Source organism: Betta splendens, chromosome 2, assembly GCF_900634795.4.
Source record: "Betta splendens chromosome 2, fBetSpl5.4, whole genome shotgun sequence".
Classification (NCBI taxonomy): Eukaryota; Metazoa; Chordata; class Actinopteri; order Anabantiformes; family Osphronemidae; genus Betta; species Betta splendens.
The window spans coordinates 14686753-14713381 of NC_040882.2; the positions used below are offsets into that span (position 1 = coordinate 14686753).

Sequence of the window (26629 nt, forward strand, 5' to 3'; positions counted from 1 at the left end):
GTGACAACTACTGCTCACTTTTGGCCATTTTTATTTTGATATTTTTTAAAGGCCTTATTGGTCCAGAATAGCTTGAAGCAGAACGAGGCAGCAGGAGAGACTTCTTCGTCCGAGAACATGGGCTTATGTTCATAACCACAAGAAAAGGTCTCTTCCGCTGCTCTTTCTGCGCTTGATGCTTGTTGAAGCTGAAGAAATACTCACAGACACGTGGGGTTGGAGAAGGGGGACGAGGCTGGGTCCCATCAGCTGGTTGTACTAACTTAACACTTTTCTTTCTAACTATCACAATGACACACTGTCGTTTTTATTTTTTCTTTAGTTTTTAATACGTCAGATTTTCCTTTTAAAAGTTGATCATTGTATTAAGGTGCTGGGTATTGAATTCTAATTATTCTGGCTGTTGCTGTTATATTATCTCTTTCAGGGTTGATTTTATTTGACATTATTCTGTTTTACATTGCTGTAATTTACATTTGATTTTAAGTGTTTTGAGCAAACTGTAACTGTAGTGGTGGGTTTTAGGGTTGGGAGGGGTGATCAACTCCTGGAAAATGTATGTTTTTTTTGTGCAAAGACAAAATGATGAAAAATTACAATGATAGTAATAAAAACAATGATATGATAGTGTTGACTGGTAATCCATTATGTAAAAGGGCAAACAGTGTGGATTCGGCCCAGAGGTCATGTTCACTTCTACTGAACCACCATTTGCTCTTTTTTTTGTATATTGACAGGTCTTATTCTCCAAAAGCTTATCTCAAACTGTCAATGTGGAAAATAAGAATCAGACAGCTTCAACTTGAAAACAAATGACTTATTTAATTAAAACAAAAATCTGTTTCCACATTGTAAACAATTTCTCACTTAATACACACAAGCAGTTTTTGGACAAATGAACAAAAGAAAACAAGCCACTTTAAAGCCAAATGTAGTTTGTGATGGGTCTCACAGTGCTGCGTTAAGTGGACTGAAGGCCTCCGCTAACAGAAGTCAATGATGTGAGAATGAAACAGTTCACAGAAAGGTTTGTGTGACTTGTGATCCCGTATCAGCTCGAAAAAACTTGTGATTAACAGGCAACTGGAATGTGAGGCGAGGTTCAGTAGGGGACCAGCACATAATGTCCCAGAAGAAAGAAGGAATCCAGGTGATGCAACCACAGGAAGCACCATGTTCACCCTTCTATAGGCGCATGTAGAAACTAAATGCAGCATTTTTAACAGTACATCGACTAAATTAATCAGCTGACTGACTTTCAGCAGAAACTGATGCCCTTTGGCCTATTGTCTCCCTCTGTGCTGTACAGTAATGAACCACCGCTACGTCGCCGTCTCAGGTGGGCTCAGCAGGTATTCGCGAGTCGTCGCCACTAATTTCTAATCCTTCTCACGCAGCAGAACAAACCGGTGTTGGCTGAGCAGACCCATGGAAACATTGAGTGAATATTTCTGCCATCATTTGCGTCTTGCAGAGACGGTACTCGTGTACACCAGCTCCATCCTGCTAATGCCACACAGGAAACTGCCCAGTCCAGCCCTTTTAAACCGCCCTGATTAACACATATTTAACTTCTCTAATCTTTAATCCATACACTTAAAGCTCGAAAACAGCCGTCTGTTGTTGGAGACTTTTCATTAGTTAAAACATGTTGCCTGGCAACCAGTGGAGGCTCCAGGAAGCTACAAACTAAGAAATAGTGGAGCTACAAAACGATAAATTAAAACGTTCATTAGTGAAGTTTTCATAAACTGTTTAAAATATTTTTACTGTTTGACAGATGCAGGTTGGCTTGGTCTGCTCCTGACAGTAGCATCATCTCTTTTAAACTCAGTAAACGAAACAAAAACACACTTCTTCCCCTTTAAGGACACAACAAAAGCAAACACTGTAGGAAGTGGAGAAGACTCTTCTGTTGCTAATGTTTGTCAATGTACTTTTAAAGCAAGAACAGACTTTGGCAGAATAAATCTTTTTTTTATATGAATCTGCAGGTTGTCGAAAACAAAATGGTGCCACATGAGTTTAGAACCCCGTCACATCAAAAACTAATGATCATCTGTTCTTCAGAGCAAACGGTTTTACCTGCAGACTCCTGAAATGTAACAGAGCCAGTCATATTTGTGTAGTCATCCACTCACATGGTACATGGCTCCTTTTCTCTTTAGTGCTCAGTCAAGAACCAGAATAATAAACGCATTCACTAGCTCAACTACGCACTGATTTCCTATCTAGGACTAACCTATAAACAACTATTTCAAAACTCCACTTAATACTACTAATACATGGCTCTGAGAGAAGAGGAAGAGCCCATAACCTCCCTTTATTCTACATTTGTTCAAATTTATTCAAATAGATTTAATGAAGAATAGCCATTATCAAGAACTCTGAGGCCCAGTATTTACTCCTCTTTAAACATCTGAGTTCTAAAGCAAAGCACAACAGGGAATGTGGATTCCTTGGCATCACTTATCAATGATTTCTAGTCCCCAGAGTGGGTGCAGCTCATGTGGACAACTCTTCCTTTGTCCTTTCTTCTCTTTTTTTCTGTATTTGTTTTTCCTGAAGGTTGTTGGATTATTTGATACCTGCTCAGTGAGTCCTATATATATATAGTGCACGTCTTTAACCACACTCCTCCGCAATCCAGATGTTCAACCGTTGCCATGAAGACAAGCAGGTGGGTTTTGTTCTGTTTTTTTTTCTCTCTCTCTCAACAGTTTGATGATCCAGTGTCTTGTTTACATCGGATGTGTAGGTAGTGTCTTCTTCTCTGGAGGTAGGTGCTTTAGTGTAAGTGGGGGGAGGGGGGTCCTGATCCACATTATAGGGAGCTGTGATGTCAGCTTCATACCTGAACATGTCCAATTGATTATGTGGTGGTCCCAGAGCTGAAGGACAGATTTGCAAACTGAAAGAAATCTATGTGTGTGTGTGTCTACATGCTAATTAGGTTTTTCTATTCCTATTGTGTGTGTGTGTGTGTGTGTGTGTGTGTGTGTGTGTGTATATATATATATATCAGTGTGAGCTGGTTGGTTCCACTTTGAGCCCGACCAGCGATGGAGGCATCTGCCCTGCAGCAGAGGAGGAGGAGCTGGGAGGAGAAGCCCTGAGGCCCGAGCTCCCGGTAGAGGAGGCGGTCACTGCGGGCCGGATGAGTGGAGGTGGAGGGTGGTTATGTGGCGCTCGGTTCTGGAGTGGGCGAGTCTGCAGTGGAGGGGGCTGACGGAGGAGACTGGGAGGAGCAGAGGGAGGTGCGGGGCGCAGCAGAGGGGGAGGCTGTGAGATGGAGGAGTGGGTGTGGGTGGAGGTGGGAGATGCGCTGCTGGTGGCGTCTGAAGGAGAGTTCTCCATTTTGACCTGAGAGAGGGGAACAAATAGAAACGATTAGACATCTGGAGGCGGTTGTGAGTAAAGAATGAGGAGGTGGGGCAGATGGAGGAAAAAAAAAAGTGACACTGACTAAGAGGAAACATTCCGATATAAACTCCTGCAGATGACACAGGACAGAACTGAATGTTACAACCTGCTCCTTCTGTTGAATCTCCTCCATGAAGGATGCATTTGACTTTACTCAGAACAGTGACAAACAACAGGTTCATCATGCTGAGTCATGCCGAGTCCTTTGTGACTGAGCGTAAAGCTGACGGATCAGATGATGGAATGAATCTACTACTTAGTTCTTCTTCATGGGACTCAGGGTCAAAGATTAACTGTATTTCACTTATTGATGTTACGTTTTACTAATAAGGTTTAGAACAGATGAACATCAAACACCTTGAAAAATGAACAGAGATCAAACTAAAACCTGAACTTGTTAACCCACTTATTGATTAATGTAGAGTTTTGTATTTTATTAAATAATGTTCACCTCATCCTCCTCGGCGGCTCCATCCGTAGCTGCTGCCATCTCCTCGCCACTCTTCCTGGGGTCTCTCTGCTCTCGGCTGGTAGCCACCTGCTCGGCTGCCCACTCTCTCAGAACCTCGTCCAGGTTAAACCTGCGCCGATAGCTCACGAAGAATGAACTCACCTGACCAGACAAGCACACTGTTAGAGAAATCTGAAAATCATGCCGCACACAAGGACACACAGGCTGACACTGGAGGACAGGGGGCAAAAGAAAGAAGCGCTGATGGCTAAAGGGTTAGAATAAGGTCAGGTTTAACCCGTGTGTGGCACCTACCTGGGCCGGCGTCTTTGTCCCTATCACCTCTGCAATTGCTGAGAAGTCTTTACCATAACGACGGATTGCTGGAGGGAGATAGAAGAAACACACAAGGTTAATGTGTCTGTAAACCACAATCAGCTGCAGTTTCTCTCAGCCCTCTCACATCTGATGGAGATGATTTTAATCAATGCATCTGTTCAAGCACAGCAAGTGTGAAACTGCAGGCGACTGTGTCTTGGGCTCTGAATGGCTCTAAAACCCAGATGACCTTCAGTCTGTTTCTCCTGGTCACATCATGTTTCACCTAAATACAAGTATGGTTTTTCCTTAAAAACTCTTTAATTTATGATGAGCTATAGATTTTATTCTCAATTCCTGAACAGATAAACATCTTATCTGTTACACTGTACTGCTAGCACTACAGACTGTGAGGGCTAAATGACTGTAATGTGAGGGTGAGGTATGTATGAAGACCCTGCAAAGTGAGGTGACTCTGTAGGAGGGGAGGGGGAGATGATGCAACCTTCACTCACCCTGTACGGCCAGGAGCTGCTCCTCCGTGGTCCAACGAGAGTTCATCTTAGGGGCAGGCTGAAATCGAGGGAGGAAGCGGGTGGTAGGATAGAGAAAAAAAAAGGATGAAAATAACAGCATGAGAGCAAAGAGCAGATTAAAACTAATCTCAGCCCCATAAGGAGTGAAATACTATCTAAATGGAGTCAGGGAAGGACAGAGTGACTAAATGGAATAGGAGGGGGCAAACTGAAGATGATGAACATGATGAGAGAGGGAGATCTAAACAGAAGGCAGGACTCAGGCAGGGGTGTGAAGGGAGGAGTCATACTCAAAGGTTTACCTCAGCGGGTCTGAAATGATCAATCCCTTCATTTAGGCTCTGTTTCAAGCTGCTGTTATTCTGTTTAATTGACTGGACCTGAGACAAAGAGAAGGGGCAGTGTGGTTCGTTAACAAGCATCAGAGCACATGCAAAGACAAGCTTCTGCTCCACTTGCGTTGTCTACTGAAGCTGAACGCTGATGGAGATTTAATCTGCTGGCAGTAATATTCCAGTTCTTCCACCAGCTCTTCTGACCTCATATGACCTGAACGTCTGATGCTTCACCTTGTCAAGCACTTACATTTACACCAAGATGGGAGGAAAAAAACGCTAAACCTTCCTCTTAGACGCTGAATTCATTATCTCGTATATTGTTCACAGAATCATTAGAACGTGACAATTTATTATCTTTCTGCTGCAATACAAACCTCTGGGGGTGGTGCTAATATTCTGCTATGTTTATTCAGAAGCTCCATTTATTTTTATGGTGTCTGATCACATCTTTCATCATTAGCTTAGGTTCATACCTGTCTCTTGAGTGAAACCAGCTGCGTATCCAGCTGTCGTACAGTTAGCACCCCAGCATCATGGGAGGCAGACAGGGAGGTGATGTCCCCCTGGTCCAGGTGCATGCCTTTGGGGGGCCTGCGGCGAGCTCTGAGTGGATGGTGGCGGTACTGAGCCCCGATGCTCTCCTTCTTCACTGGCCCGGCGCGACTGGGGGTGGCCTTGTCAGAGCTGGTGCTGCTGGGGTTCTGTTTCACTGCCTGTGTGGACACAGCAGTCACGTAAAGGCCACGAACATTAGTTTGTTAGAAGGAGCACAATACCAGTCAGAGCGTTACCAGCGCTCACCTCCTTTTTGGCATCAATCTCAAAGTCACTATCACTGCCGGGGTCTCCTTCCTCCAAGTCATCATTACTGTACAAAAGAAAGGAGTTGGCAGAGTCAATCTATGTGTCCACTTCATTTTATTTCTAAAATGCTCAAACTAGACCTGTGGCCGTTTCTGTGTCGCCACATTCCACCTTTCCATGTTGGGAGGTACAACTGCTCTGTGATATGATGACCTCACTGTGTATGTTTTTAATGTCATTAACTCTTTTCAAGCACATTGTCAGTATGTAAATGGCAATATAATCTATGAAAACTCATGTATCTTATATCTTTATAAAATTAAATTACAATACAGGGCCTTTTTCCTTCCTTCATTCTTTCTATTACTCCATCTTGTCTTACTTCATTTCCATTTCTCCCAGGTGAATAAGCACAGTACTTCCTACCTGTCATCTTTCTCTCTCTTGTTGATCAACCTCCTGGCCTGTCGGTCCATGACAGAGGTCCTGGTCCTGGTCTTCTTCCAGCTATAATAGTACTTCACTAGACTGGAGATTAGCTTGTCTGGAAGCTACACAAAAGCACACAAGCATTAAATCTTGACAATGATTATGAAAACTATAGTAACTCCCATACTGACAATACTGAAGAGGTGTGTGCCACCATTTCTCACCATCTGCTGGATGCGGTGGAAGCTCTTGCCATGAAAGCTGAAGGCCTGTTCAAACAGCACTTTATCCTCAACTGTCCACTCATCTGGGAAGGGGGTGAAGTTAGCGAGGTCAGCCAGCGAGCGCTCCACATCATGTTTGTGCCACAACAACATGCCCAGAGCCTGAAAAGACACAGACAATGGAAATATGATGTTAAACGACTATTAAAAAGTAGCAAAATATATAAATATTAATTTAATAACTAAAAAAAGGCCTCTTAAGAGAATATGAGAATATGAAATTACCTGCTCCATGTTGTATCCATGTTTTTCTTTGGCCATCAGGATGTATTCATCTACTAAAATACATTATTGATTTAAAATAAAAGAAGACATTATTATTCCTACGAGAATAAAGGCAACAGGGACAGTAATATGGATGCACTAGAGATAAAAAAAAAAACAAGGACAAGACAGGAAGTGTGAAAAACATAGTGAGAGAAAACTACAGATGCCAAAAACTTTCAATTTTTATTTTCCAGGTAGCACACAGTCATTCATCTCAAGGTCAACTGGAGTCAGGCTGGTGCTAGTGTGTGGGTGATCCTTACACATTGTGTCTGACAGCTGGATGTTGGGACACCAGACCAACATGCTTCTCTGGTCCTTCTCTGTGTGGCGGGACGGACTGTCTGGAAACGAAAACAAAAACAGACACCGGATCAACACAGTGTTTCAATCACTTTTGTGCATCATTTGCATCTACTGGCCCTTATTTTGCATGTGTTTTTCCCTCGTTTGGCAGCAAGCCAGTCTGTGAACTGTTTTGAGTAATGGCTTAATGTGATGTGGTCAGATTTTCAGGTCAGGTCCTTTGGAGTCCAGGGACCACTCCCAAAGACCTTCAATGACTCTGTTGTGGCATCAGCCATCTTTTATGGAGTGGTCTGCTGGTGCAGCAGCATCTCAGCAGCAGACAGGAGGCGACTGGAGAAGCTGCTCAGGAAGGCCAGCTCCGTTCTTGATTCAGTGCAGGAGGTGGGAGAAAGGAGGATGGTCGCTAAGCTGTCATCCATAATGGAGAATGATGCCCACCCTCTATATGAAAGGGTGTCATCACTATGCAGCTCCTTCAGTGACAGACTGAAACCTCCTAAGTGTCTGAAGAAGCAACACCGTAGGTTGTTTGTACCTGCTGCTGTAAGTGATTTACTAGGAGCAGCTTGTAAAGTCTGTTGTAACTGTTGCTACATATGTCACCTTATACTGTGGTCATCAAACAAATGTTTGGGCAATCTTTTACATTGTGCAATATCCGATCAACCCATGGTGGAATTACCCATCACCTGTGCATGTGTGTGTGTATATATATATATATGATATATTTTTAATTTTACTTAAATTGTAAATAATCTTTACTCTGCTCTTGTTCTGTACTGCTGCTGCAACATGGAAATTTCTCCATTGTGGGACGAATAAAGGTCTATCTTATCTTTACATCCACCTCAAAGAAAGTGTGTGTCGTTTTGTCAAACTCTAATTATTTAATACAGCTCAACTGATTCTTTAAGGTCTGAAATACCAGAGATTCCTTGAGCATCTACATAAACCTGTCAATCCAAAATATCACACAGCCTTCATTGTGTGGTAACACTGTTTATATATTTTCTATTGATGAAGAGGAATATCTCATATAAATGAATATCATGTCTTCTGTAATACTTTTTCCTATAATAATACTGCCTTCTTATTATCTTATTATCTGAATGCCTCTCCTTCCTTTATTTCACTGTCCTCAGCATCTACGTTCCCTGCTCGACCCTGATTTATTGCTTCTCTGTATTCATCCTTTTTCTTTCGGTTATGTCCCATTCTTTCGTGCTTTCTTGTTCTTCAGCTTACCTGGTTTGAACTCTGGGATCTGAGCCTGGTAGTCTCCTCCCACTCTGATCATGCTGTCTGTAGAGAGTTACATATAATGACCATCATTTTCCATAATATTATTTTAGAAAGGCAGGGAAAAAAGGCTTCAGTTTCATTACAAGTTTCGAGTCACGTGAAATCATGATTTAGTGTACCCATGCTTTGGTTCCACTGTAAAATAATTAAGTAAGATCCACCTACATTAGGTACTGGCTGCTAACCACATCATCAGTTAATGGCTAGGCTGCTGGTTTCTTTTTTAAACACGCTTGTAATTCTTTTAACCATTAATAATTGCTGCCAATCAGACACACATGCTCAAGATCCACAGAAGTGCAACTGCGCATGGAAGACATTAGTTGGTGCTGTTGTGACATCAGCAAGAGATATGAGGGAAAGAGAGAGAGGCTGGAAAGCAAGTGGTGAATAGCGACTATGAGAGAAGCAGGGAAGCAGAGAGGGGGAAAAGACTTCCTCAGGGACAGAAACAGGAAGGGAGGAGAGGGGGTTGATAGAAACCGTAGATAGTAAGAAATGGGTGGAATGGGCAACAGCCAAGAAAGAAGAAGGAAAGAAGACAGGATGAGAGATGCTGACTGGGACAGAAACGAGCCAAAAGGAATGAAAATGGAGACATTACTACAAGGCCGAAGAACAAAGCAGGTGGAGGCCATAATCAAAGTGGTGGTTGCAATGGTTGGTCTGGGTCATGTCTTCTGAGCAAGCCATCTCCATACCAGTTCAACTGCTCTGACCAAAAATCAAGTCTATGAGTGAGATAATAGCTCTAAAATGAAAGCTCAACATCAGTGGGTGAGGGAGAGCACAGCTCACAGATGCATGTGGGTGATGACAAGGATAAAAAGTATGGAGGTGACGGGGAAGAACAGTGTGCAAGGGCTTAAAAACGGCAGCAAGTCAGTACATGCAACAGAACAGCTGGCACGTCTGTATATGTCTCATGTAAGCACACTTAGTATCATGTCAGAGAGCGAAGCCAAATAACATGAGCCTAGTTTAACACAGGTGTGCTACTCTGTATGTGTGCGCGCGTGTGTGTGTGTCTCTACCATGAGCATGCTCCTCATCACTGCTCTCCTCTTCAGAGTGTGGTTGACTGTTGCCGTTGGTTACGGTCTTGGCTCTGCTCCTGGACAGGACCCCAGTCCCCGAGCGCTCCATCACTGAGGGCATATCTGCAGAACACACACACATGATATAACATTTGACACCACTATTCAACAAGATTTCTAACTAAAGTGATAATGTTCCATAAAATCTGTATCTGAAAATTCTGTAATTTGGCTTCTATTAAACTTCAGTTGAATCTCCATAAAAGGCTGCCTTACTCTTATAAAGTCTAGTGGCACCTTCTACAGAGAGATGGTTTAATAAATAAGAACTCGTATCACCCGTATGATCATTCAGCAGCTAACGCCAGTACCCAAGTAAATAACTTTCAAATCAAAACAACCTTCGACTGGAAACCGCTGAGTGGGATAAAATAAAAAAGATGACATGACTGGCTCATGTTAAGGTTTCCATTTTCTGCCACAACGCATTGACCCAAGGAAAACATCCACAAACACTCGTCTTTTGTTCATCACATGACTCAAACTGATTAACTCAAGCCTGTTACTCCAGCTAATAAAGAACATGCTATGCTCAGTTTTGGGGTTACCACCAGCAAAGACAACAGAGGGACAGTCAGCATCCTGAACCAGAAGATACACAAGAGCTCAAATAATTCAATCCACGGAACAATTTCCGTAAACAGGTGACACCATTTGACCTCATTCGAATATACTACGAATTCTGACATCTAAAACACAAACCTCTTCAAACCTCTGCCTCATTTTAACATTTTTCTGCAAACTGACAGGGCACCAGGGGCAGCTGGACCATTAAAAGTGGAGCTGAAAGCTAGACCTGACTGAAATAGTCTAACACTTTGTAGATTGGTTTTATAGGGAGATTAATCAAAACTCCATTTGGTGTAGACTGATAAAATCATGGCAGATATGTGATCAGCATGGCAAAGTCTGTATCTGTGCAGATCTATGCATATTTAAAAAGGGCTAGGATTTCTAATTGTGTTGTACTATGTTTAACTGGTCACCATTTCCTATCTCCAGTATGAATGTGGAGCAACAAAGTCACATCCTCTAAAGCACCATGTTCCGCTTCAGACAAGCCCCCACATCTAAATCTATTTCATTAGCCAAGTATGCAAAGATAATTTCCTAATAAACCATTAGAGTGGGATAAAGAAGAAAGGTAATCATAAATTATAAATCAATCATACAATAAAAACATTAATTGAGTTTAAACTTACAGACTTCAAATGGTTATAAACCTAACTGCAAAACAGTACATGAAATATGAAAACGCGAAGTCTACGTGGGCTGAATGCGACGTGCACCACTTGACGTCATAATATCACAGTGGAATACAATCCATCATATCAGCACCGCCGGCGAGACACAACACGCAACTGCCTTCAACGCCAGAAGTGGCAGAAACAACACGGTACGATAAACAGGAGCTCATCCTGATGGAGGGGGGGGTGCTCTCAGTGCAAGTGTCAGCCAGTCTCTACCGTGTTACTACGTGGCCGAGCCTCGTTCCCCTCTCGCAGCTGCCGTTCCCCACAGGGGACGAGCGGCCGTGCGCTCAGGACTTCCTGCATGTGGACCGACTCCGTGCGATATCGATGTCACGAGCAGCAGACGCGCTTGCTTTCTTTATCTTTAGACGACATCAGCAACTTAAGACTGTCCCCGCACCTCAGACTGGACAAGCGTGGGGGGGGGGTCGGTACAGCCCGAGAAATTAAATCATGTCTGCCAAACTCCGCGCAGACAATGCTGAGTGTGTGGAGCTCTCCGGGGGTCTTTGTCTGTCGCTGCACCCGCACAACTAGAACAGCTGCCTACTGGCTCGACTGAAAACTCACTTCACCCACATCTGTGCCTACCTAGCGTGTGAATGTGCCACAAAAACCCGCCTCGTTGCTTCAAGGTTGAGGAAATAAACGCCGAAAAGACAGGGGAGCCGTTCGATCCGGCCCGGGTCACTCTCAGGCAGTTACTGCGGGGCTGTGGTAGCCTCGGACACCGCGACGGTAGCCTTGATCTCTGCCAGCAGAAGCACTGATTCTGGACTACACCCGTCATTTGCACTGTGTGTACATATATAGAACGCTTATAGCAGTACAGTGGCGCACTTTGCTTAACCAGACAGTTGTATTCAGGATTCACTTCTGGCCAGCGCGTGGAAAGCTGAACTTCTGCAACTTTCCGTTACTAAACGTAAACAATATTTTGAAATCAGATACAGCGAAGATGCAAAACACTATCCTAAAATCACTTACAATACGAGCTTATCATACTCTTAGTGGCCATAAATGAAAGAATAGATGTAAAGACGCACCTCTTCTCTGTGGTGCATCATTGTGGACTCATGCCGACAAGTAACATAGGCAAAAATCGTCTTTTAACAGTAGTCTTTATTAAACAATGTGCTCAAGGACGTCAGGTGTAAGTTTATAGTGAATAAAGTATCTATTTAAACATCCATCGATCTGTATGTGGTGATGATGCAGTGCACGTTGAATTTGATCACATCAAGTCTGCGTGTCCTCTGTTAAAAGTGCTGCCTACAAATATACCATAATATGGTCGTTAATGATAAAACTTCTACCAACTACTAAAAAGTACGACGCCACGGATGCCCAGTGTTCCGCGCGGGTGTTATTTGCTGGGTGAATCCGTGTCTCCACGGTTCTGCTCGGCGTCCACCGCGCCGAGTGTCAGACTTTCAGCTCTTTTGTTTTCCCCACGCTCACGTCGCTCTTACTACAACTGACGCCGCTGTCTCCGCTGGCACGGGGGGGAAAAAAACTCGATTTCTGGCCCCTCGTGGGGCAACTTGGCGGCACGTCGGGCTGCGGTTCGGCAGAGTCCGGACCGGATGAGTAATTCCTGGAGGACGAACCATTTAAATTGAGGCCACTTTTTTTGCCCCCCCGCACTCCGACTGCGCACTCCGAAGTCAAACCTAGTTTGCCGTTGGGATGCTAACGCTAGCCTGCTAGCTTGCGGCTAGTACGCTCGCGTTACATTTGTAACGGCAATAGTTGGAAGTGGGGATAATAGTCACACTGTACCTGTGCTCCGCTTCTGCCCGCTTTTCCGAACCCCAAACTTCCGTGCGCCCCCGTCCACGGTTGATAATCCTCCTCGAAGTGCCCAAAGACCACTATTACGCCGCAAACGGCTTAATTCCTGCCTAATTGATGAGCACCGTCAGTACAATGAAGCAGAGCGCACGGAGAGATGGAAGCCGCCGTGAGTGTGTGTGCCGGGGAGGCGGACAACACCCGGAGAAAAGTGAGGTGGACATCCGCCCCGATGCGTTCGCCTCTCCCAACCAACCAGCCCCTCGGATTGACACAAACTAGTCCTGCGAAACTACGAAGTCTAGCATGGTCATCACTTTGTTTTTTATTTCGCTAACACGTTATTTGACACACTCGTTGCGTCTTTTGTCAGCACATCTCCCATAAAAGGCTTTACTGAAAAAATTCAAAAGACATCAGAAGTATCTGCTAATTCACTCTATTGTTATTAGTATTATTACTATTATTCACTATTAATGTCGTTTAAATAGAAGATGGTATAAAAGCACACGATGAGCATCAGTGACTGACTCTTAATCTGCCATCTATCAAAATCCCATAAATTAGGAACTACTTGCCAGTGTGTCGGCGGAGGGATTCGTCAGCTGTGCATCTCTGTGCTGAGGCAGGCTGTCCAGACTTGCACTGATGTATGCATGGTGGAGAAAAGGGCAGGAGAGAGTGGCACAATTGAACTGCGAGTGTGTGCGTGCGCGTACACGTGATCGTGAGTGCGGGAGTACGGGAGAGAGTGCACGTGACTTTGTGCATGAACTGACAATGACTCAGATAAATAGCCCCAATCCTTAAAAAGACGTGTGTTCGTGTGTGTGTGTGTGTGTGTGTGTGTGTGTGTGTGTGTGTGTGTGTGTGAGCAGCATAAGGACTGTTTCAGTGATACTTGTGGCTCACCTGATGCTGGTAACATCCCCCACCACAGCGTGGCGACACATAGGGCCTGATGTAACCCCTCGCCAGTGCCTGCTGCTGACATGTAACAGCCTGTTACCAGCTTCTCCTCTCTCTCCACTTTCCCTCTCTGCTGCTTCCACCTCCTCCTCCTCATCCTCCCAGTTCTCTCATTTTTTCTGTCGTTCCCTTTCTATTCATTTCTCCCCGTCTCTCTTCTTACTCCCCCATGCCCTCACATCGTCCATATTTGCCCTAAATCCCCCCTTCTCCCCCCATTTCTGCCCCCTTATATGTTTCGTTCCCTTCCTCCTTCTCTCCTCCCTCCCTTGCTTCACCTCCTCACGTTTCCTCCCCCTCTCACTCCCTTCACTGACTTCCTCTTCAGTGATGACTCTTCCTCCTCCGTCTTCTCCTGCTTCCTTCCTTTCCTTCCTAGCCTTCCTCCCCCTCCTCCTCCTCCCCCCCCCTCCTCCCCCTCCTCCTCCTCCTCTGCCTTCCTGCCTCTCTCATGTTGCTTTCCGTCTCCACAGTGTGTGTGCGTACGTGCAAATTCTTCCCTTCTCTTCCCCTCCCCCCCATCCCTCTCATATGGTGACACAGTGAAGCAGTTTCGCTCCACTCACCTCCACCCCCCCCCCCCCCAAGCTCTCCTCTTCCTCCCCCTCCTCTTCCCTTTTCTCCCCTCCTCACATTTTTATCACTCCCCCTCGTGTCTTCTCCCCTTGTCTCCTTCCCTTCTCTCCTCTCATTAGTCAGTGTCCATGAAACTCACCATTCCACTGTTTCTCCTCCTGCTCAGTCCCCATCCTCACTAATAAACAACTGCTGCGTACTTCTGTCCCCTGCTCCCCCCCTTTCCTCACCTCTCAGCTCTCTTTCATCTTCCTCCCCCCTCTCTCCGTCCTCTCCATTCCTCACTCCGTTTGTCTCTCCCTTCCCTCACCTCCTCTCCTCGCTCGGTTTCTCTTCGATCTTTCAGAACCGAGTGTCCCTCCCACTCTCCCTTTAGTGCTCTCTTGTTTCCACTTCTCTCCTCACCCCGCCGCCCCTCCCCTCACGTCTCCCCACCTGTCTCGTTCCCTCGTCTTGCCTGTCGATCTGCCGCCTCTCCTCACTTTTGCCGAGGTAGAGGATCTGTCTGTCTCCTCTGCCGTCTCACTCCCCAATTTCTCTCCTCATCTCAGCATAAGTCGCCCTCGTTTCCTCGCACCTCACTCCCATCCACCCATCTCTCCCTCCTGTGAAGTCTGAAATCACAAAAGTCTTTCTCTGTTAATCTCAGGAGATGCATTATTCCAGAATCACTTGTGATAGAATGAACTCCGTTTCCAACTCATTATTTTATGCTGTTTGCACAAGTTGCACCGTATGACGCACAGCATGTGACTCATCAAAGTCTGACACCAGAGTTTAAGATCTAAATGGATCAAAGTCTGAATAATGTGTCACTGAATTAATCTGTGTCTGTGGGTGCTTGTTTTTGTGACGTTGAGCGATATCATCTTCGGTGTGGCATTAGGAGTTCCCACATATATCTGAAGCCTTGTTCACAACATAGGCATCTGTCATTTGTAGTGTCCCGGCTATTTGTGATTGAAATTTCATTCCAATAAACATTTGAAATTGGAAAAATAATAACAATTAAATATTTGGTGATTGGGGAATCCTTTGGTTTAGCTTAGCGAATTTCTGCCTCTGTATTAAAATCTCTTACCTTACCTTGTGTGGTTACCTTGTACCACACGATTCATCTTCAGGAGATCCTGAATAGCATAAGCAAAGAAAGCATCACGGAAAGGCATCTAATGCTGTAAGATTGTGAAAATTTTAGAAGGCCCCCACGAAGATGAGAACTATCATCCACTGAAGCAGTAACATTCAAGGCCAGACAGGTATTTTTTTAAAAAGCCTCAGTGTAATATTGCAGTCTTAGAGCGGATCCACTGCTAGCGACACATAACCACAACCTCTGCAGCTGATGCTTTGTGCTTCATTGCTCATTACTATTAACTGAATCTTCCCTTTGAATTGTGCTACTGATGTAAAGTCTATTAAAAAGCCTTAAAACCATAAAATGATGTATAACATATATAAGACACAGTAGTATATAACAGACACTGTGGAGTGTATGCCCAGTCTATGTGGTATGGTTCTGTACCGCAGGGCTTGTTGTGTTGAGACACATCCTCATCCTCATCCACCGTTCTCCCCTGCTTATTTCCTCACGGCATCTGTTGATTCCCGCTCTCATCCGACCTTTCTCGCTCACCTCCTCTCATCCTCTCATCCTCCTCCATCCGACTGCTCTGCTCCCCTCATCCTCCTTCGGCCCAGTTCTTTTTTTCGGTGTGCGGCTGAGCTAAAGTGAGGGACACGTTCGTCGTATGCGTGCACATGTGTGCGTATACCAGTATATGTGTGGGTGGAGGTGGGAGGCGACCAGCTTGAATCTCATTATTCAGTCCCACGAACAAGCACACATCAGAGAGATCGTACGTGGGGTCTCTCTTATCATACTAACGTGTCTGTACCGACTGATTAATGGCCAGTTTTTAGACGTTGACGTTTGTCAGTCTCTGCTTGCGTTCAAAGGCTGCGACGCAGAGACGTGTACAATGAGCATCAGGCCTCTGGATCACCTCCGTGGGCCTCGTCGCGCCCCCTTCTGACACATGAAACAAATAGTTTCTCTACCAACAGCCGAGAGACAGACTCCTGCAAGACAAAAGGCTGTAGGCGGGGTTTAGAGCCTGGGCCATCTGCGAGCTGGGGAGGGCTGTGTGTGTGTGTGCGTGCGTGCGTGTGTGTGTGTGTGTGTGTGTGTGTGTGTGTGTGTGTGTGTGTGTGTGTGAGGGAGAAAGAAAAGCCCTCATACAAGGCCTTTATTTGAAATATGAAAATTGGCTGGGCCTGTTAAGGTGGATCGCCTCACATCCCACCAGCTCACAGTCAAAGCTGCTCCTTGGATTCATAATTAACGATTTTCTCCTCCTGGTCCTTCTGACCTCACTGCTATAGATGTGAAAGTCAGAATAAAAACTACAAGAAGAAACATTTCAACCTTTCCCATTGTTGCTTTTCTGCTGTTATTGCAGTCAGTTATTATATGACCATATATATTATATGTTTTATGTGTGGAATGCAGAAGGATTGTTGTTGTGAAACCATTGTTGTGGTTGGTTGTTATTGTCTTTATTCAGACTTGTCTTATTTTTCTTTCTTTCTTATCTAATCATAAAATATTAATAATATCTGGTACATTAATAAGCGGTAAATTGGATTCTCTTTGTCTCCTCATTTCACCATGTGCTCTGATTGTATTCAGGAGCCTATAGTGGGACTTTGTTAAGATGTTCTATAGCATTTTATTGTTTTTTTATTCAAATCATCTTATGTAAAAACACACAACTGTAAATTTTACAATATTTTGCAAAGTGAAGGAAGATGTGGCAGTGCTTTATTGGCCAACTAAGTGTAAAGAACAGCTTAAATCGATGCAGTGATAGTCCAAATGAAATGTCTATATTCTCTTTAACTTCTCATCATCACGCCTGGACCTTAATTGTGGATTAGACAAAATAGAGCACTTCTCTGAGAATTTATAGTGATCTGTGATTTCTCGCTTTGCATCGCCACCAAGTGGTTTTTCCATTAACTGCAACTGTTAATTACGAACAGCTGAATCCAGCTGAATCCAGCTGAACTATGTTTTTGTTGTGTTATAACATAAGCAGAAATGGGCCCCTTTAGTAGTTTAGCAGATCGACCAGCAGATTTAGTATCTGCTGGTTGGCTGCAAGTAGCAAAGTATACTGAAAACCACTGTGCTGTTAGTCCAGTCCAGCTTGTTGTTTAGGTGAACACCCACCTACTTGTAACAGCCTTCTCTCTGGATGTTTATTCCCTGGATGTTCACTGGGGGGGGGGTTTAGACTGACATCGGCAGAGGTCCACCACCATCTCCTTGGTCTTCCCTGCATTGATTACAATGTGGTTCTGCTGACACTGTGATCAGTCCAACAATTGCAGAGTCGTCAAAGAACTTCTGCAGAACACAGCCAGATGTATTGTGTCTGAAGTCTGCAGTGTAGAGAGCGAAAAGGAAGGAGTTTAGCTCCACTAAAAACAGATTTATATTTAGAATAGACTAAGAAAAGATACCCAATGTGAAAGTTGCCCATCAAGAAAATAAGGTTTACAATATGACATACTTATTGATCATTGATTTCAAAATTTGTGATAATATCACTACAGCCTGTTGCCCGACCCTGCTACGTCACTCTGACGCCACTATCTACCTAAAGAAACCACACACGCGCGAAACTAATGCTACTTTTACGTGCAGTGGGAATTAAGAAATTCACAGTTGACACATTTTCGGTTCTGCGTGAACGGTAGCGTGGCCGAGCGGTCTAAGGCGCTGGATTAAGGCTCCAGTCTCTTCGGGGGCGTGGGTTCGAATCCCACCGCTGCCATCAATATTTTGGGAATAGAGGCTAGTTTCGTACGATGAAATAGAAACATCAAGTTCTTTACTGATTGTACTAACATAACTAGGGTTAAGATTTGCTACTTGTATTTGGTTTGTTTCCTTTCTCTCCTTTTTAAATAATGGGTTAGGGTTAAAAACATATATATTTTTTACGTTTTATCAGATTTCATCTGACACTTGTTGGTAACGTTGTATGTTTACCTCACAGATGTTTACCCCAAAACCTTGCAGTAATTTCAAACAGATTACCCCAAGCAGTATCGTCTTTATTTTTTGGCTGTTCCTATCAGGGGTCGCCATAGACAGTCCTCTGCCTCCATCTAACTCTATTCTGAGAATCAACTCTGACACCAGCCAACCTCATGTCCTCTGTCAGAACTTCCCTGTACCTCCTTTTGCCTGGCAGCTCCATCTAGACTACCCAAAGCAGAATAAACTTGTTAAAGCTGTCGTGTATACTTTATACGCTTATACCATTAGTAACAATATTAACACTACAGTGTAAAATATGATACATATCCCATAATGTGGGGTCCCTAAGGAGACACCTAAGTGGCATTAGGTCTGTGTTCAATGCAAGCTTTGCACGTGTAATTGAGTTTTATAGATTTTGATATCACTAAATGTAACATAACACAAAAAAGATGAAAGAAAGATGAAAAGATTAAATGAAAAGATTAAATGAAATATTAACTCTTCACAGTTGTTCATTCACCAATTGACTATTCCCTAAAGCCCTGGCGGTTGTAATAGCAATAACTTCCACAGACACAAACTGTAAACGCTTAAACTTTTTGATTCAGAGCACCTGGGAGCGAAGTGGCCAGAATGTCCGAGCTCTTCAGGAGCACGTGAATGCAGCGCAGTTGGACGCGACGGAGAACAGCGGGGAGAAAATGGCAAAGGAGACGGAGCTGCAATAATTTCAGCCCGCATTCTTGGAGCCAATCTGACCCAAAGACAAATAAAGAAGCTACGTTGTTGCTGACGTCTTCAACAAACCTGCGACCACACGTCGGCAGCGATCGGTCGGGATTTAGCCAGCTAGCCTTGTTAGCCATCTATCATTGTCATATTAATCTGGCTCCGTCTCTGCGATAACGGCAGCACGGGGACAATAGAGGGGTGTTTCTCCGGGGGGATCCATCACACACGGCTGCAACATGGGGGTGAGTCCTACGTGCCTTTGCAACACGCCTCGGTGCGAGGTGATACCGTGAACGGTGGATGTTTGATTCCGTGAATACGCGATGGTGACCGGAGGGAAAGAAAGGGATCGAAGGAGACCGCGGCGGATGCGCGTTGCTGCTAAAGGTGTTGGGTGGCTACTTTAGCCGATTAGCTGCCTCCAGTAGCCGCGGCAGCTCCACGGGGCTAACGGTATCATCGGTTCACGCATAGCCCCGCAAGGCGGTCCAGTGTTGTTGCTGTTTCGACTTTGCCGCCGTGATAGCGGACGGCCGCATGTTAGCCCCGGAGGACGGCTACGACGAGAGCTATGCTAATGCTAATCTCTTGTTGTGGGCAGCAGGTCAGGTTGTTGTGTCAGGTCCAGGCTGGTTGGATGCCAGTAATACCCAGTCTGGAAACGAGACCGCGTGCGCAACTTTAGCTAGTCCCGTGTTAGCGGACCGGGCTTGATCCTCCACTTTGACTCGAGTTAAACCAGCCCACGTGTTTCCACAGCCGCTCGGTTTGGCGCAGAGTTAACGCTCCGAGTTAAAGCTATTAATGCACCGCATTCCCGCTTGTAGTTCTCGCCTCCTCTCATCGGGTCTGGATCTGACGAGGAATTTGAGCAATTCCTACTTCTTTCACTGATGCGCCATCGTGTACCATCGTAACATGAACTAATGGGTGGGAGGACCGTTAAACTGGCACTGCACTTGTTTTGCAGATCAAGCACTTTCAGATCAGCACCAACATTAAAGTGCGCGTTCGCTCATTGCAAGGCAGAGATGCATTTGCGTGAATTATGGCTGCACCGCTGCTGACGGCAGCGTTGAACATCAGACCGGGATGAGGCTAAATTAGGGTCTGAAGTTTTCCAATATTTAATGCCACGCTGAGAGCAGTTATGCAACATCAGCCATACGAACACTCCACTGTTTCACACAGCAGAGACCCGTATTTACTGAATAGTAATAAGCTTTAGCGTGTTGTATCTAGAACCTTTATTTATATTTTTTTAAGTCAGGTGCAGATAAGTGACCTGTACTTCTAATGTCCACATTTTGAGCAGCAGCTGGCTGACTAAAAAAACGCATACGGTACAGATTTACTTTCTGAAATCAGCCTCAAGGTGGGAGAACTATCGGTGACCTATTGCATAACTTCCCATGCTGTGCATAAACTGCACATATTTGTAAAGAACCTGCTCTGGAACTTTATACAAAACGCAAGCGCTGCAGCAGATGATAGTATATGAAAACCTAAATGTTATGTAATGCCACTTCTATGACAAGATGACTTCAGAGTAAATTGAAGAAAAGCAAGTGAGGTGCTTTACTCCAATCAGTTCACTGGAAGCATTGTCTCATACTGAACCTGAGCTGGTGAATGATAAATTATTCTCACAGACCAACATTTGCTGTGTGGACAGAAAGGATCGGTTTGAATGTATAATTGATCATATGAAACGGAGAAGGCTATAGATTAGGTGACAGGCAAAGGAGATTCTCAATTAAACAAATTGACTATTGCTGTTTGTGCTTTGGATGAGGAACGCTACACAGACCTGCACACACAGGTTTTTGTACTACAGACATTAAGTTAATGGTCGGTTATTTGGATGCTCCCAATATGTCGCCGGCACACCACATAATAGGGAGAAACAATTAGACTCTAACGTGTTGCAACTTCCTTTTCCTGTCGCCGTTTTCCTCCTCGCCTCGACTCACGGCGTCCCCTTTTCCTTTTGTGCTCAGAGAAAGTCCAACAGAGCGAAGGAGAAGAAAGCCCGGCGACTGGAGGAGCGGGCGGCTATGGATGCGGTCTGCGCCAAGGTGGACGCGGCCAATAAGGTGAGACGGGCCGGTGTCATCAGAGAGGAGGCGTCTGTCCCCACGTTCTGATTGAGGCGGATGCTGCTTGTACATAGAGACACATTCTCATTCATGGCAGTAGATGGCAGGTTTTTATTGCGTTAGACCTAAATGTGAGTATGCCCTGAGTGCTGCTGTAATTAATATGCTCCTGACAGGAAGTCTCCTGCCATATGTTTCTTTATGCATAATTAATTGGCATTATTAATGCCTGCTCATCTCGCAGAGCGCGCAGCGGGCAGCTCCTCCTGCAGAGCTCCTGCAGAGGTGGGCCGGTGGGTTAGCGAGATCCTCTGAAGGCCAGAGAAGAACAGAACCCATGATCCGTGCGTCGGCCGCCTCCTCCACAAGCTGCCTGAGCTCGTTACTTGACTGTGCCACTTTGTGGCAAAATGGGCCACTTTGTGTTTAATGCCCCCCTCCATCCGCCCCCTCCGTCCCTCTGCCCTGTCGATGTGCCAGCAGAGATGCAATGCAAGGAATTTCCTCTTAAGTAACATTTATTTCTACGGTAATGAGCCCTGACTTGGAGGATTGTTTTCAAATGAACAAACGGGGCATTCATTCCTTGAAAATGAGGGGAAAACCTGATCCTGCGACGTTTCCCCTTGGTCTTGAAATGGCAAGTGGAGGAATATCTGCACAGGTCTACTAGGCCCAGGCCCAGGGAGCCACCATGCTATAGCACCTGTGTGAAGGGACTATGGTACTAACAGAGTCTAGCTCTTCTCTCACAATGCCCATACGGCATCCATACATAGTTACTAGGCGAGTAATGAAAAACGTTAGACTCCAGACGACGCTCCAGAGTTTTAGTGGCGTGAGGTTTGTCACTTCTGTAGATGAATTACACATGTGTCAGTGTGGATGCAGCTGCCAGAAGCCGGTGAACGATCTTTGCCTTGCTCAGCCGTCACTTCAGGCCCCACATATTTAATATTTGCTTTATTAGCATCTAAGAGAATAACAAGTGACTAACCCAAAGCAGTGTTTGTGCCTTAGGAGCTTGGTTTGAAGTCTAACTTTGTTCCTTCCCTTCACAGCTGGAGGACCCGCTGGCAGCCTTCCCAGCCTTCAAAAAATACGACAGAAATGGGTACGCCTCTCATTGTACGCCTACAAACGACGTCTTTGCAAATTCATGAAGTAGACGTTTGTCTCCTGTGCTGCATGGGGGGGGGGCGTTAACGTAACACCAATGTTTTTGACCCTGTTATTTTGTTTTGCTGTTCAGGCTGAACCTCCAGATAGAGTGCAAGAGAGTGACGGCCCTCAACCCGCTGTCTGTGGAGTGGGCCTTCGAACTCACCCGAGCCAACATGCAGACGCTGTAAGACGCTTGTTCCACACTGGTCTTGTTGTTGTTGCAGGACTTTCTTTGTTTAAAAGCACACACAGGAGAATGTGGGACGGACGTGCTGCAGACAGTTGAGATGAAACTGCTGCAGTTTATTATCTGTCATGAGGACGATATTAGAATTGGCACGTCGGATGTTTTAACCAATCTCATCTTCCCCCTGCTGTAGGTACGAGCAGAGCGAGTGGGGGTGGAAGGAGCGGGAAAAGCGTGAGGAGATGAACGACGAGCGGGCGTGGTACCTGCTGGCCCGCGACGCTGACTCGGCCCCCGTGGCCTTCTCTCACTTCCGATTTGATGTGGAGTGTGGGGAGGAGGTTTTATATTGGTACGCATGGATTATCTGCTGCTTTTCTTATTTAAGGTGGTTTTGCAATTAACTTGTATCAAACAAATGTTCATGATCGGTTGATTTTTATTTCTTTTCTCAAGCTATGAGGTGCAGTTAGAGAGCAGAGTGCGGCGGAAAGGGCTGGGGAAGTTCCTTATCCAGATACTCCAACTCATTGCCAACAGGTAACAGCTGCACCTGTGATCACATCTGTTGGAGCGCGTTCAGCATTGAAGCAAAGCTGTAGCGGATTCAAAGTGTAAAAATTTAAATTGTGCCTTTTTTTAAGAGAGGAAGTGTGTATTTGGGAACGGCATCTAAACATGTCTGACTATTTTGCTATTCGTCCAGTACACAGATGAAGAAGGTGATGTTGACAGTCTTCAAACACAACCATGGGGCTTACCAGTTCTTCAGAGAAGCTTTACAGTGAGTTTTTTCAAACATTAAGGAAAATGTTATTTTATAGTTTTTAGCACTGTCAAATAAAGGACTAGTTCACTACAGTTCAGTGGTTCCAGCAGCTCACCCAGCTTGCTCTCGCGCGCCTGCAGGTTCGAGATCGACGAGACTTCGCCGAGCATGTCCGGCTGCTGCGGGGACGACTGCTCCTACGAGATCCTCAGCCGCCGGACCAAACACGGCGAGGCCTCGGCGGGACACACGCACGGCGGCGGCCACTGCGGCGGCTGCTGCCACTGAGTCGGCCCCCAGGCCGTGTGTGAGAGCTCGACCTGCCTGCTGTCCTGCGAGCGCCGCTGTCGAGCCGCTCAACCCCAATACCTGGCTACCGATAGCGACGTCACGTTATGGGTCACAGGTTTATGTTTGCGTGCGTGCATGTGTGTATGTATGTATTCCTGCTACAGAAGCTGATTGCAAGTGCGAGCTTTCACACACAGCTCCTGTTTCTTTTTTTTTCTTCTATTCCTACTTTTTGGTTTAGTGTCCAACCATCTTTTCTCTTTGTATTATCCCAGTTAATAACGATTAGTATTTTGCAGTCAAAAAGCTATGGCATTGTTGTCGTTCTCCACCACCGCAATCAACCTCATCCCATCGTGGTTTCATCTCTGGATGTGCTGTACTGTATTAAATCCTTCAGCAGTGCCTCTTAAACGCTGGTGTGGGACTCAACATGGGTGCTTCAGCCTAGGCTGTGCTGCAAAATGTCTCAAGTCTATGATGGTTGATGTAGACAATCTAAATTAGTGCATTCTTTTTGATAAGTCAAGGATGCAGAGTGGATATGATTTTATAGAGTTTAGTGAAGTTTGTAATCTGGGGTCACACGTTTAGGCTTGAGCATCACGTTGGGCTCCCTGCACAACCAGTGTGAGAAGCCCTGCTGCTCCGTAACATTAATTTTTATAACACATTACATGCGCATATGGTCTGTACCTTCGCCTGCAACACGAACACGCCAGTGATGCCACTGTTACATGGTTAGGGTACACTATTAGCACTATCCATCGCCTCCAGTCAGGTGACACCTAAATGTACAGACATCAACAGACTCCCCTGATTTTATGTTTTTTATAACTTAAAGACACACATGTCCAACATTGCCTTTTTGTTTGTTGTGCATTCTATTTTCTCAGTGAAATGATTAAAGAAAATCTTTAATTTCTCTTCATCTGTTGTAAGCGTTCATCGTCGTCGTCGGTGTATTTCCTAATCAGTTACCCGAGCCAGCTTTGTCCCTCAGGAAACGCACCTGCTGTCTTTTCCTTTGTTTCCGTGATGACACGTACAAGTGGGGAATTCCACCTTCTAAGTGTCCCATGCTTCGGTGCATCCTCCTCCATGTCCTTATCGCTCCGATAAGCGTCTGCAGACATACTGAATTAGCTAATTTCTCCTCGCGTGTACAGATTCATTAGTCCTGCTTGCATCTTCATTCAGTTTATATTCAAGAGGTTCTGGTGTTGATATTATCTTTTTAAGTGTTTAAAAACTACTGAACCATATTTCATCCTATTGTCCTTCCCTTTTTTTAGCATGAAGAAGCAGAGATACATGGGTGGAGGACAGAAGGCATTTTTTTGTGGTTCTTCCCATAAGTCGTGTCTGTTTTTTCTCAGTGTTATTAGTTTGCATGACAAATTGTAAAATCTTTAAACTGAGCTCGTAGTTTAAATCCAGATTACGGCTTCTGAACCTTAACTGCATTGTATGAACGTGTCCCTGAAACGCTCACGTGTTCATCAGCGTTACTTTAATATGTCTCCAATCTCATCCCATGAACGTTGGCGCATGTTAGGAGTTTATGAACTGTAGGGGTTCTATGAAAAGCATCTCAGCGTAGGTGTGGGTGAAGTTGGACGGTACGTCCGCGTCGGAATAATCTTACTGCCAAGATGCTTCTAGAAGCTCCACAGGATTTTACATGCGTTGCTGGTTTTCATGCTGTAACCACTCTGACCTTGTTGGTCCCATATGTGTCTACGAAACCTTCAGGGTATTTTTAAGCAGTTCTGTGTGCAGGTCTGTTGGCTGAGAGGCCATGTCTACAAACCACCATGCATCCCTTTAATTTGAGGAACCAATCCAGTTTATGTGGTCAGGAGCGAGTGAATCAAGTGGCACTTCATTGCACTAGTGTAGATGCAAATAGTCCTCTATGTCCAGTGGCTGAGTAGATACACTGAGAGGTTAATACAGTATCTCACAGGTTTGTGTATGATAATAGAACTTTGTTGTTCCTACATTGGGGGAATTAATCTCATTTTCCCCCAATCTCCTGGGGGAGCAGTGGTTGAGTGTCACGCTCAAGGATCAGAGGGACCTTCTGCTTCCCAGGCCTATTTGCTCCTTACTGAGCTACCAGGCCACCTACATACAACATGTGAAGCAAATCAAACTTTTCACCGTAACACAAAATCAATCTGTTACACAAAGATGTAACCTCTGCAATAAAACCTTCTAAAAGAAGCCCAGCTCTTGGGTTCATACAAACACACATATACAAAAGGAATTGGTGTTTTGTGCTTGTTTGTACTCTGAGCATGAACATTAAAGTACACGTTGCTTGTTTTACTCTAAACTGACCAATAAATACAGTAAAGCTGTTTTTCTTACTGCATAGTTTAAAAGAAAAAGAGGATTTTGTACATACTGGTAGTTCAACCAACTTGCAGTCTCTCTCAGGTTATTCAAATGTAATCAAATCTCATCTGTTTCACTTGGTGGTCGTGTTGTTAGTGAGGTGTTGAATTGGACCTGGTCCAGCTCTGACTTGGAGTCAGTTTAAATAAGTGGCATACAATACCATAAACATGGTATGAGAACGCTATCAGAAAGTTATTTTACTTTACAAAATGTTTTTTTTTTGTGATAAGGCAAAAAAAATTAAAGCTTTTTACTTTCTAAAAAAAGTAAAAAAGCTTTTGGGTAAAATATTCCGAGTTGCTAAATGAGCCTAAACTCAACCAGTTTAGTGTAAAGTCACTGAGTATCTTATTTTCAGAAATGGTTACAAATTCACACATTCTTCTCTTGATATTTTATGTATGTGTGTAAATAAATATAGGCTGTTGTGGCTCCATCTTCATTTTCATTTCTTAGCCTTTGACAGAAAAACATTTTTGTTGACAATTAAAAAATTGTTTGAGAATGAGTGTTTTAGTCCTGTCCATAAATAACATTGAAAGGGAAAACTAAGTCATTTTACCTTGTCAGTGTTTTATTTGTATGTAAAAAATAAAGGAAAGTTGTTGAGTTTTCAACATATACATTTGTTTTGTTTTTTTCATCTGAAAAATGAGACGTAAAAAAAGTACAATTACAATGTGAACTTGCTAAAAATCGGCACGTACTGCAGTGCAATAATGCGGAACATTTTAGGAAGCTGCATAAAATTCTAAAGAAGGTTAAAAAAGGAGGTTA

General features: G+C 44.5%; 2 protein-coding genes and 1 non-coding gene across 6 annotated transcripts; 2 read left to right on the forward strand and 1 right to left on the reverse strand.

Moving 5' to 3' along the window:
* Nucleotides 1-802: 802 nt before the first annotated feature.
* Nucleotides 803-13686, reverse strand: rcor2 (REST corepressor 2). 4 transcript variants are annotated; one of them, XM_055507138.1, is made up of 14 exons: nucleotides 13518-13686; nucleotides 9496-9621; nucleotides 8405-8461; nucleotides 7114-7194; nucleotides 6809-6861; nucleotides 6524-6685; nucleotides 6297-6421; nucleotides 5868-5934; nucleotides 5540-5779; nucleotides 5031-5108; nucleotides 4708-4765; nucleotides 4190-4257; nucleotides 3875-4036; nucleotides 803-3363 (listed from the first exon to the last, which is right to left on the reverse strand). In XM_055507138.1, exons 1-14 carry the CDS (start codon nucleotides 13669-13671, stop codon nucleotides 3022-3024), a joined length of 1773 nt encoding a protein of 590 aa, XP_055363113.1. In that variant the 5' UTR covers nucleotides 13672-13686; the 3' UTR covers nucleotides 803-3021. The 4 variants fall into 4 exon arrangements, with proteins under 4 accessions (XP_055363113.1, XP_028999094.1, XP_055363114.1 ...); XM_029143261.3 differs by lacking the exon at nucleotides 13518-13686 and adding an exon at nucleotides 12594-12827; XM_055507139.1 differs by lacking the exon at nucleotides 8405-8461.
* Nucleotides 13687-17910: 4224 nt separating this feature from the next.
* trnal-aag (transfer RNA leucine (anticodon AAG)) lies at nucleotides 17911-17992 on the forward strand. The gene has a single exon. It is a non-coding gene; the product is annotated as a tRNA-Leu (tRNA).
* An 844-nt stretch (nucleotides 17993-18836) lies between these two features.
* naa40 (N-alpha-acetyltransferase 40, NatD catalytic subunit) lies at nucleotides 18837-26473 on the forward strand. Its single transcript, XM_029135712.3, has 8 exons — nucleotides 18837-19178; nucleotides 20937-21032; nucleotides 22097-22149; nucleotides 22288-22383; nucleotides 22580-22738; nucleotides 22843-22926; nucleotides 23093-23170; nucleotides 23296-26473. The coding sequence occupies exons 1-8, from the start codon at nucleotides 19173-19175 to the stop codon at nucleotides 23441-23443; spliced, it is 720 nt and encodes a 239-aa protein (XP_028991545.1). The 5' UTR covers nucleotides 18837-19172; the 3' UTR covers nucleotides 23444-26473.
* The last annotated feature ends 156 nt before the right edge of the window (nucleotides 26474-26629 follow it).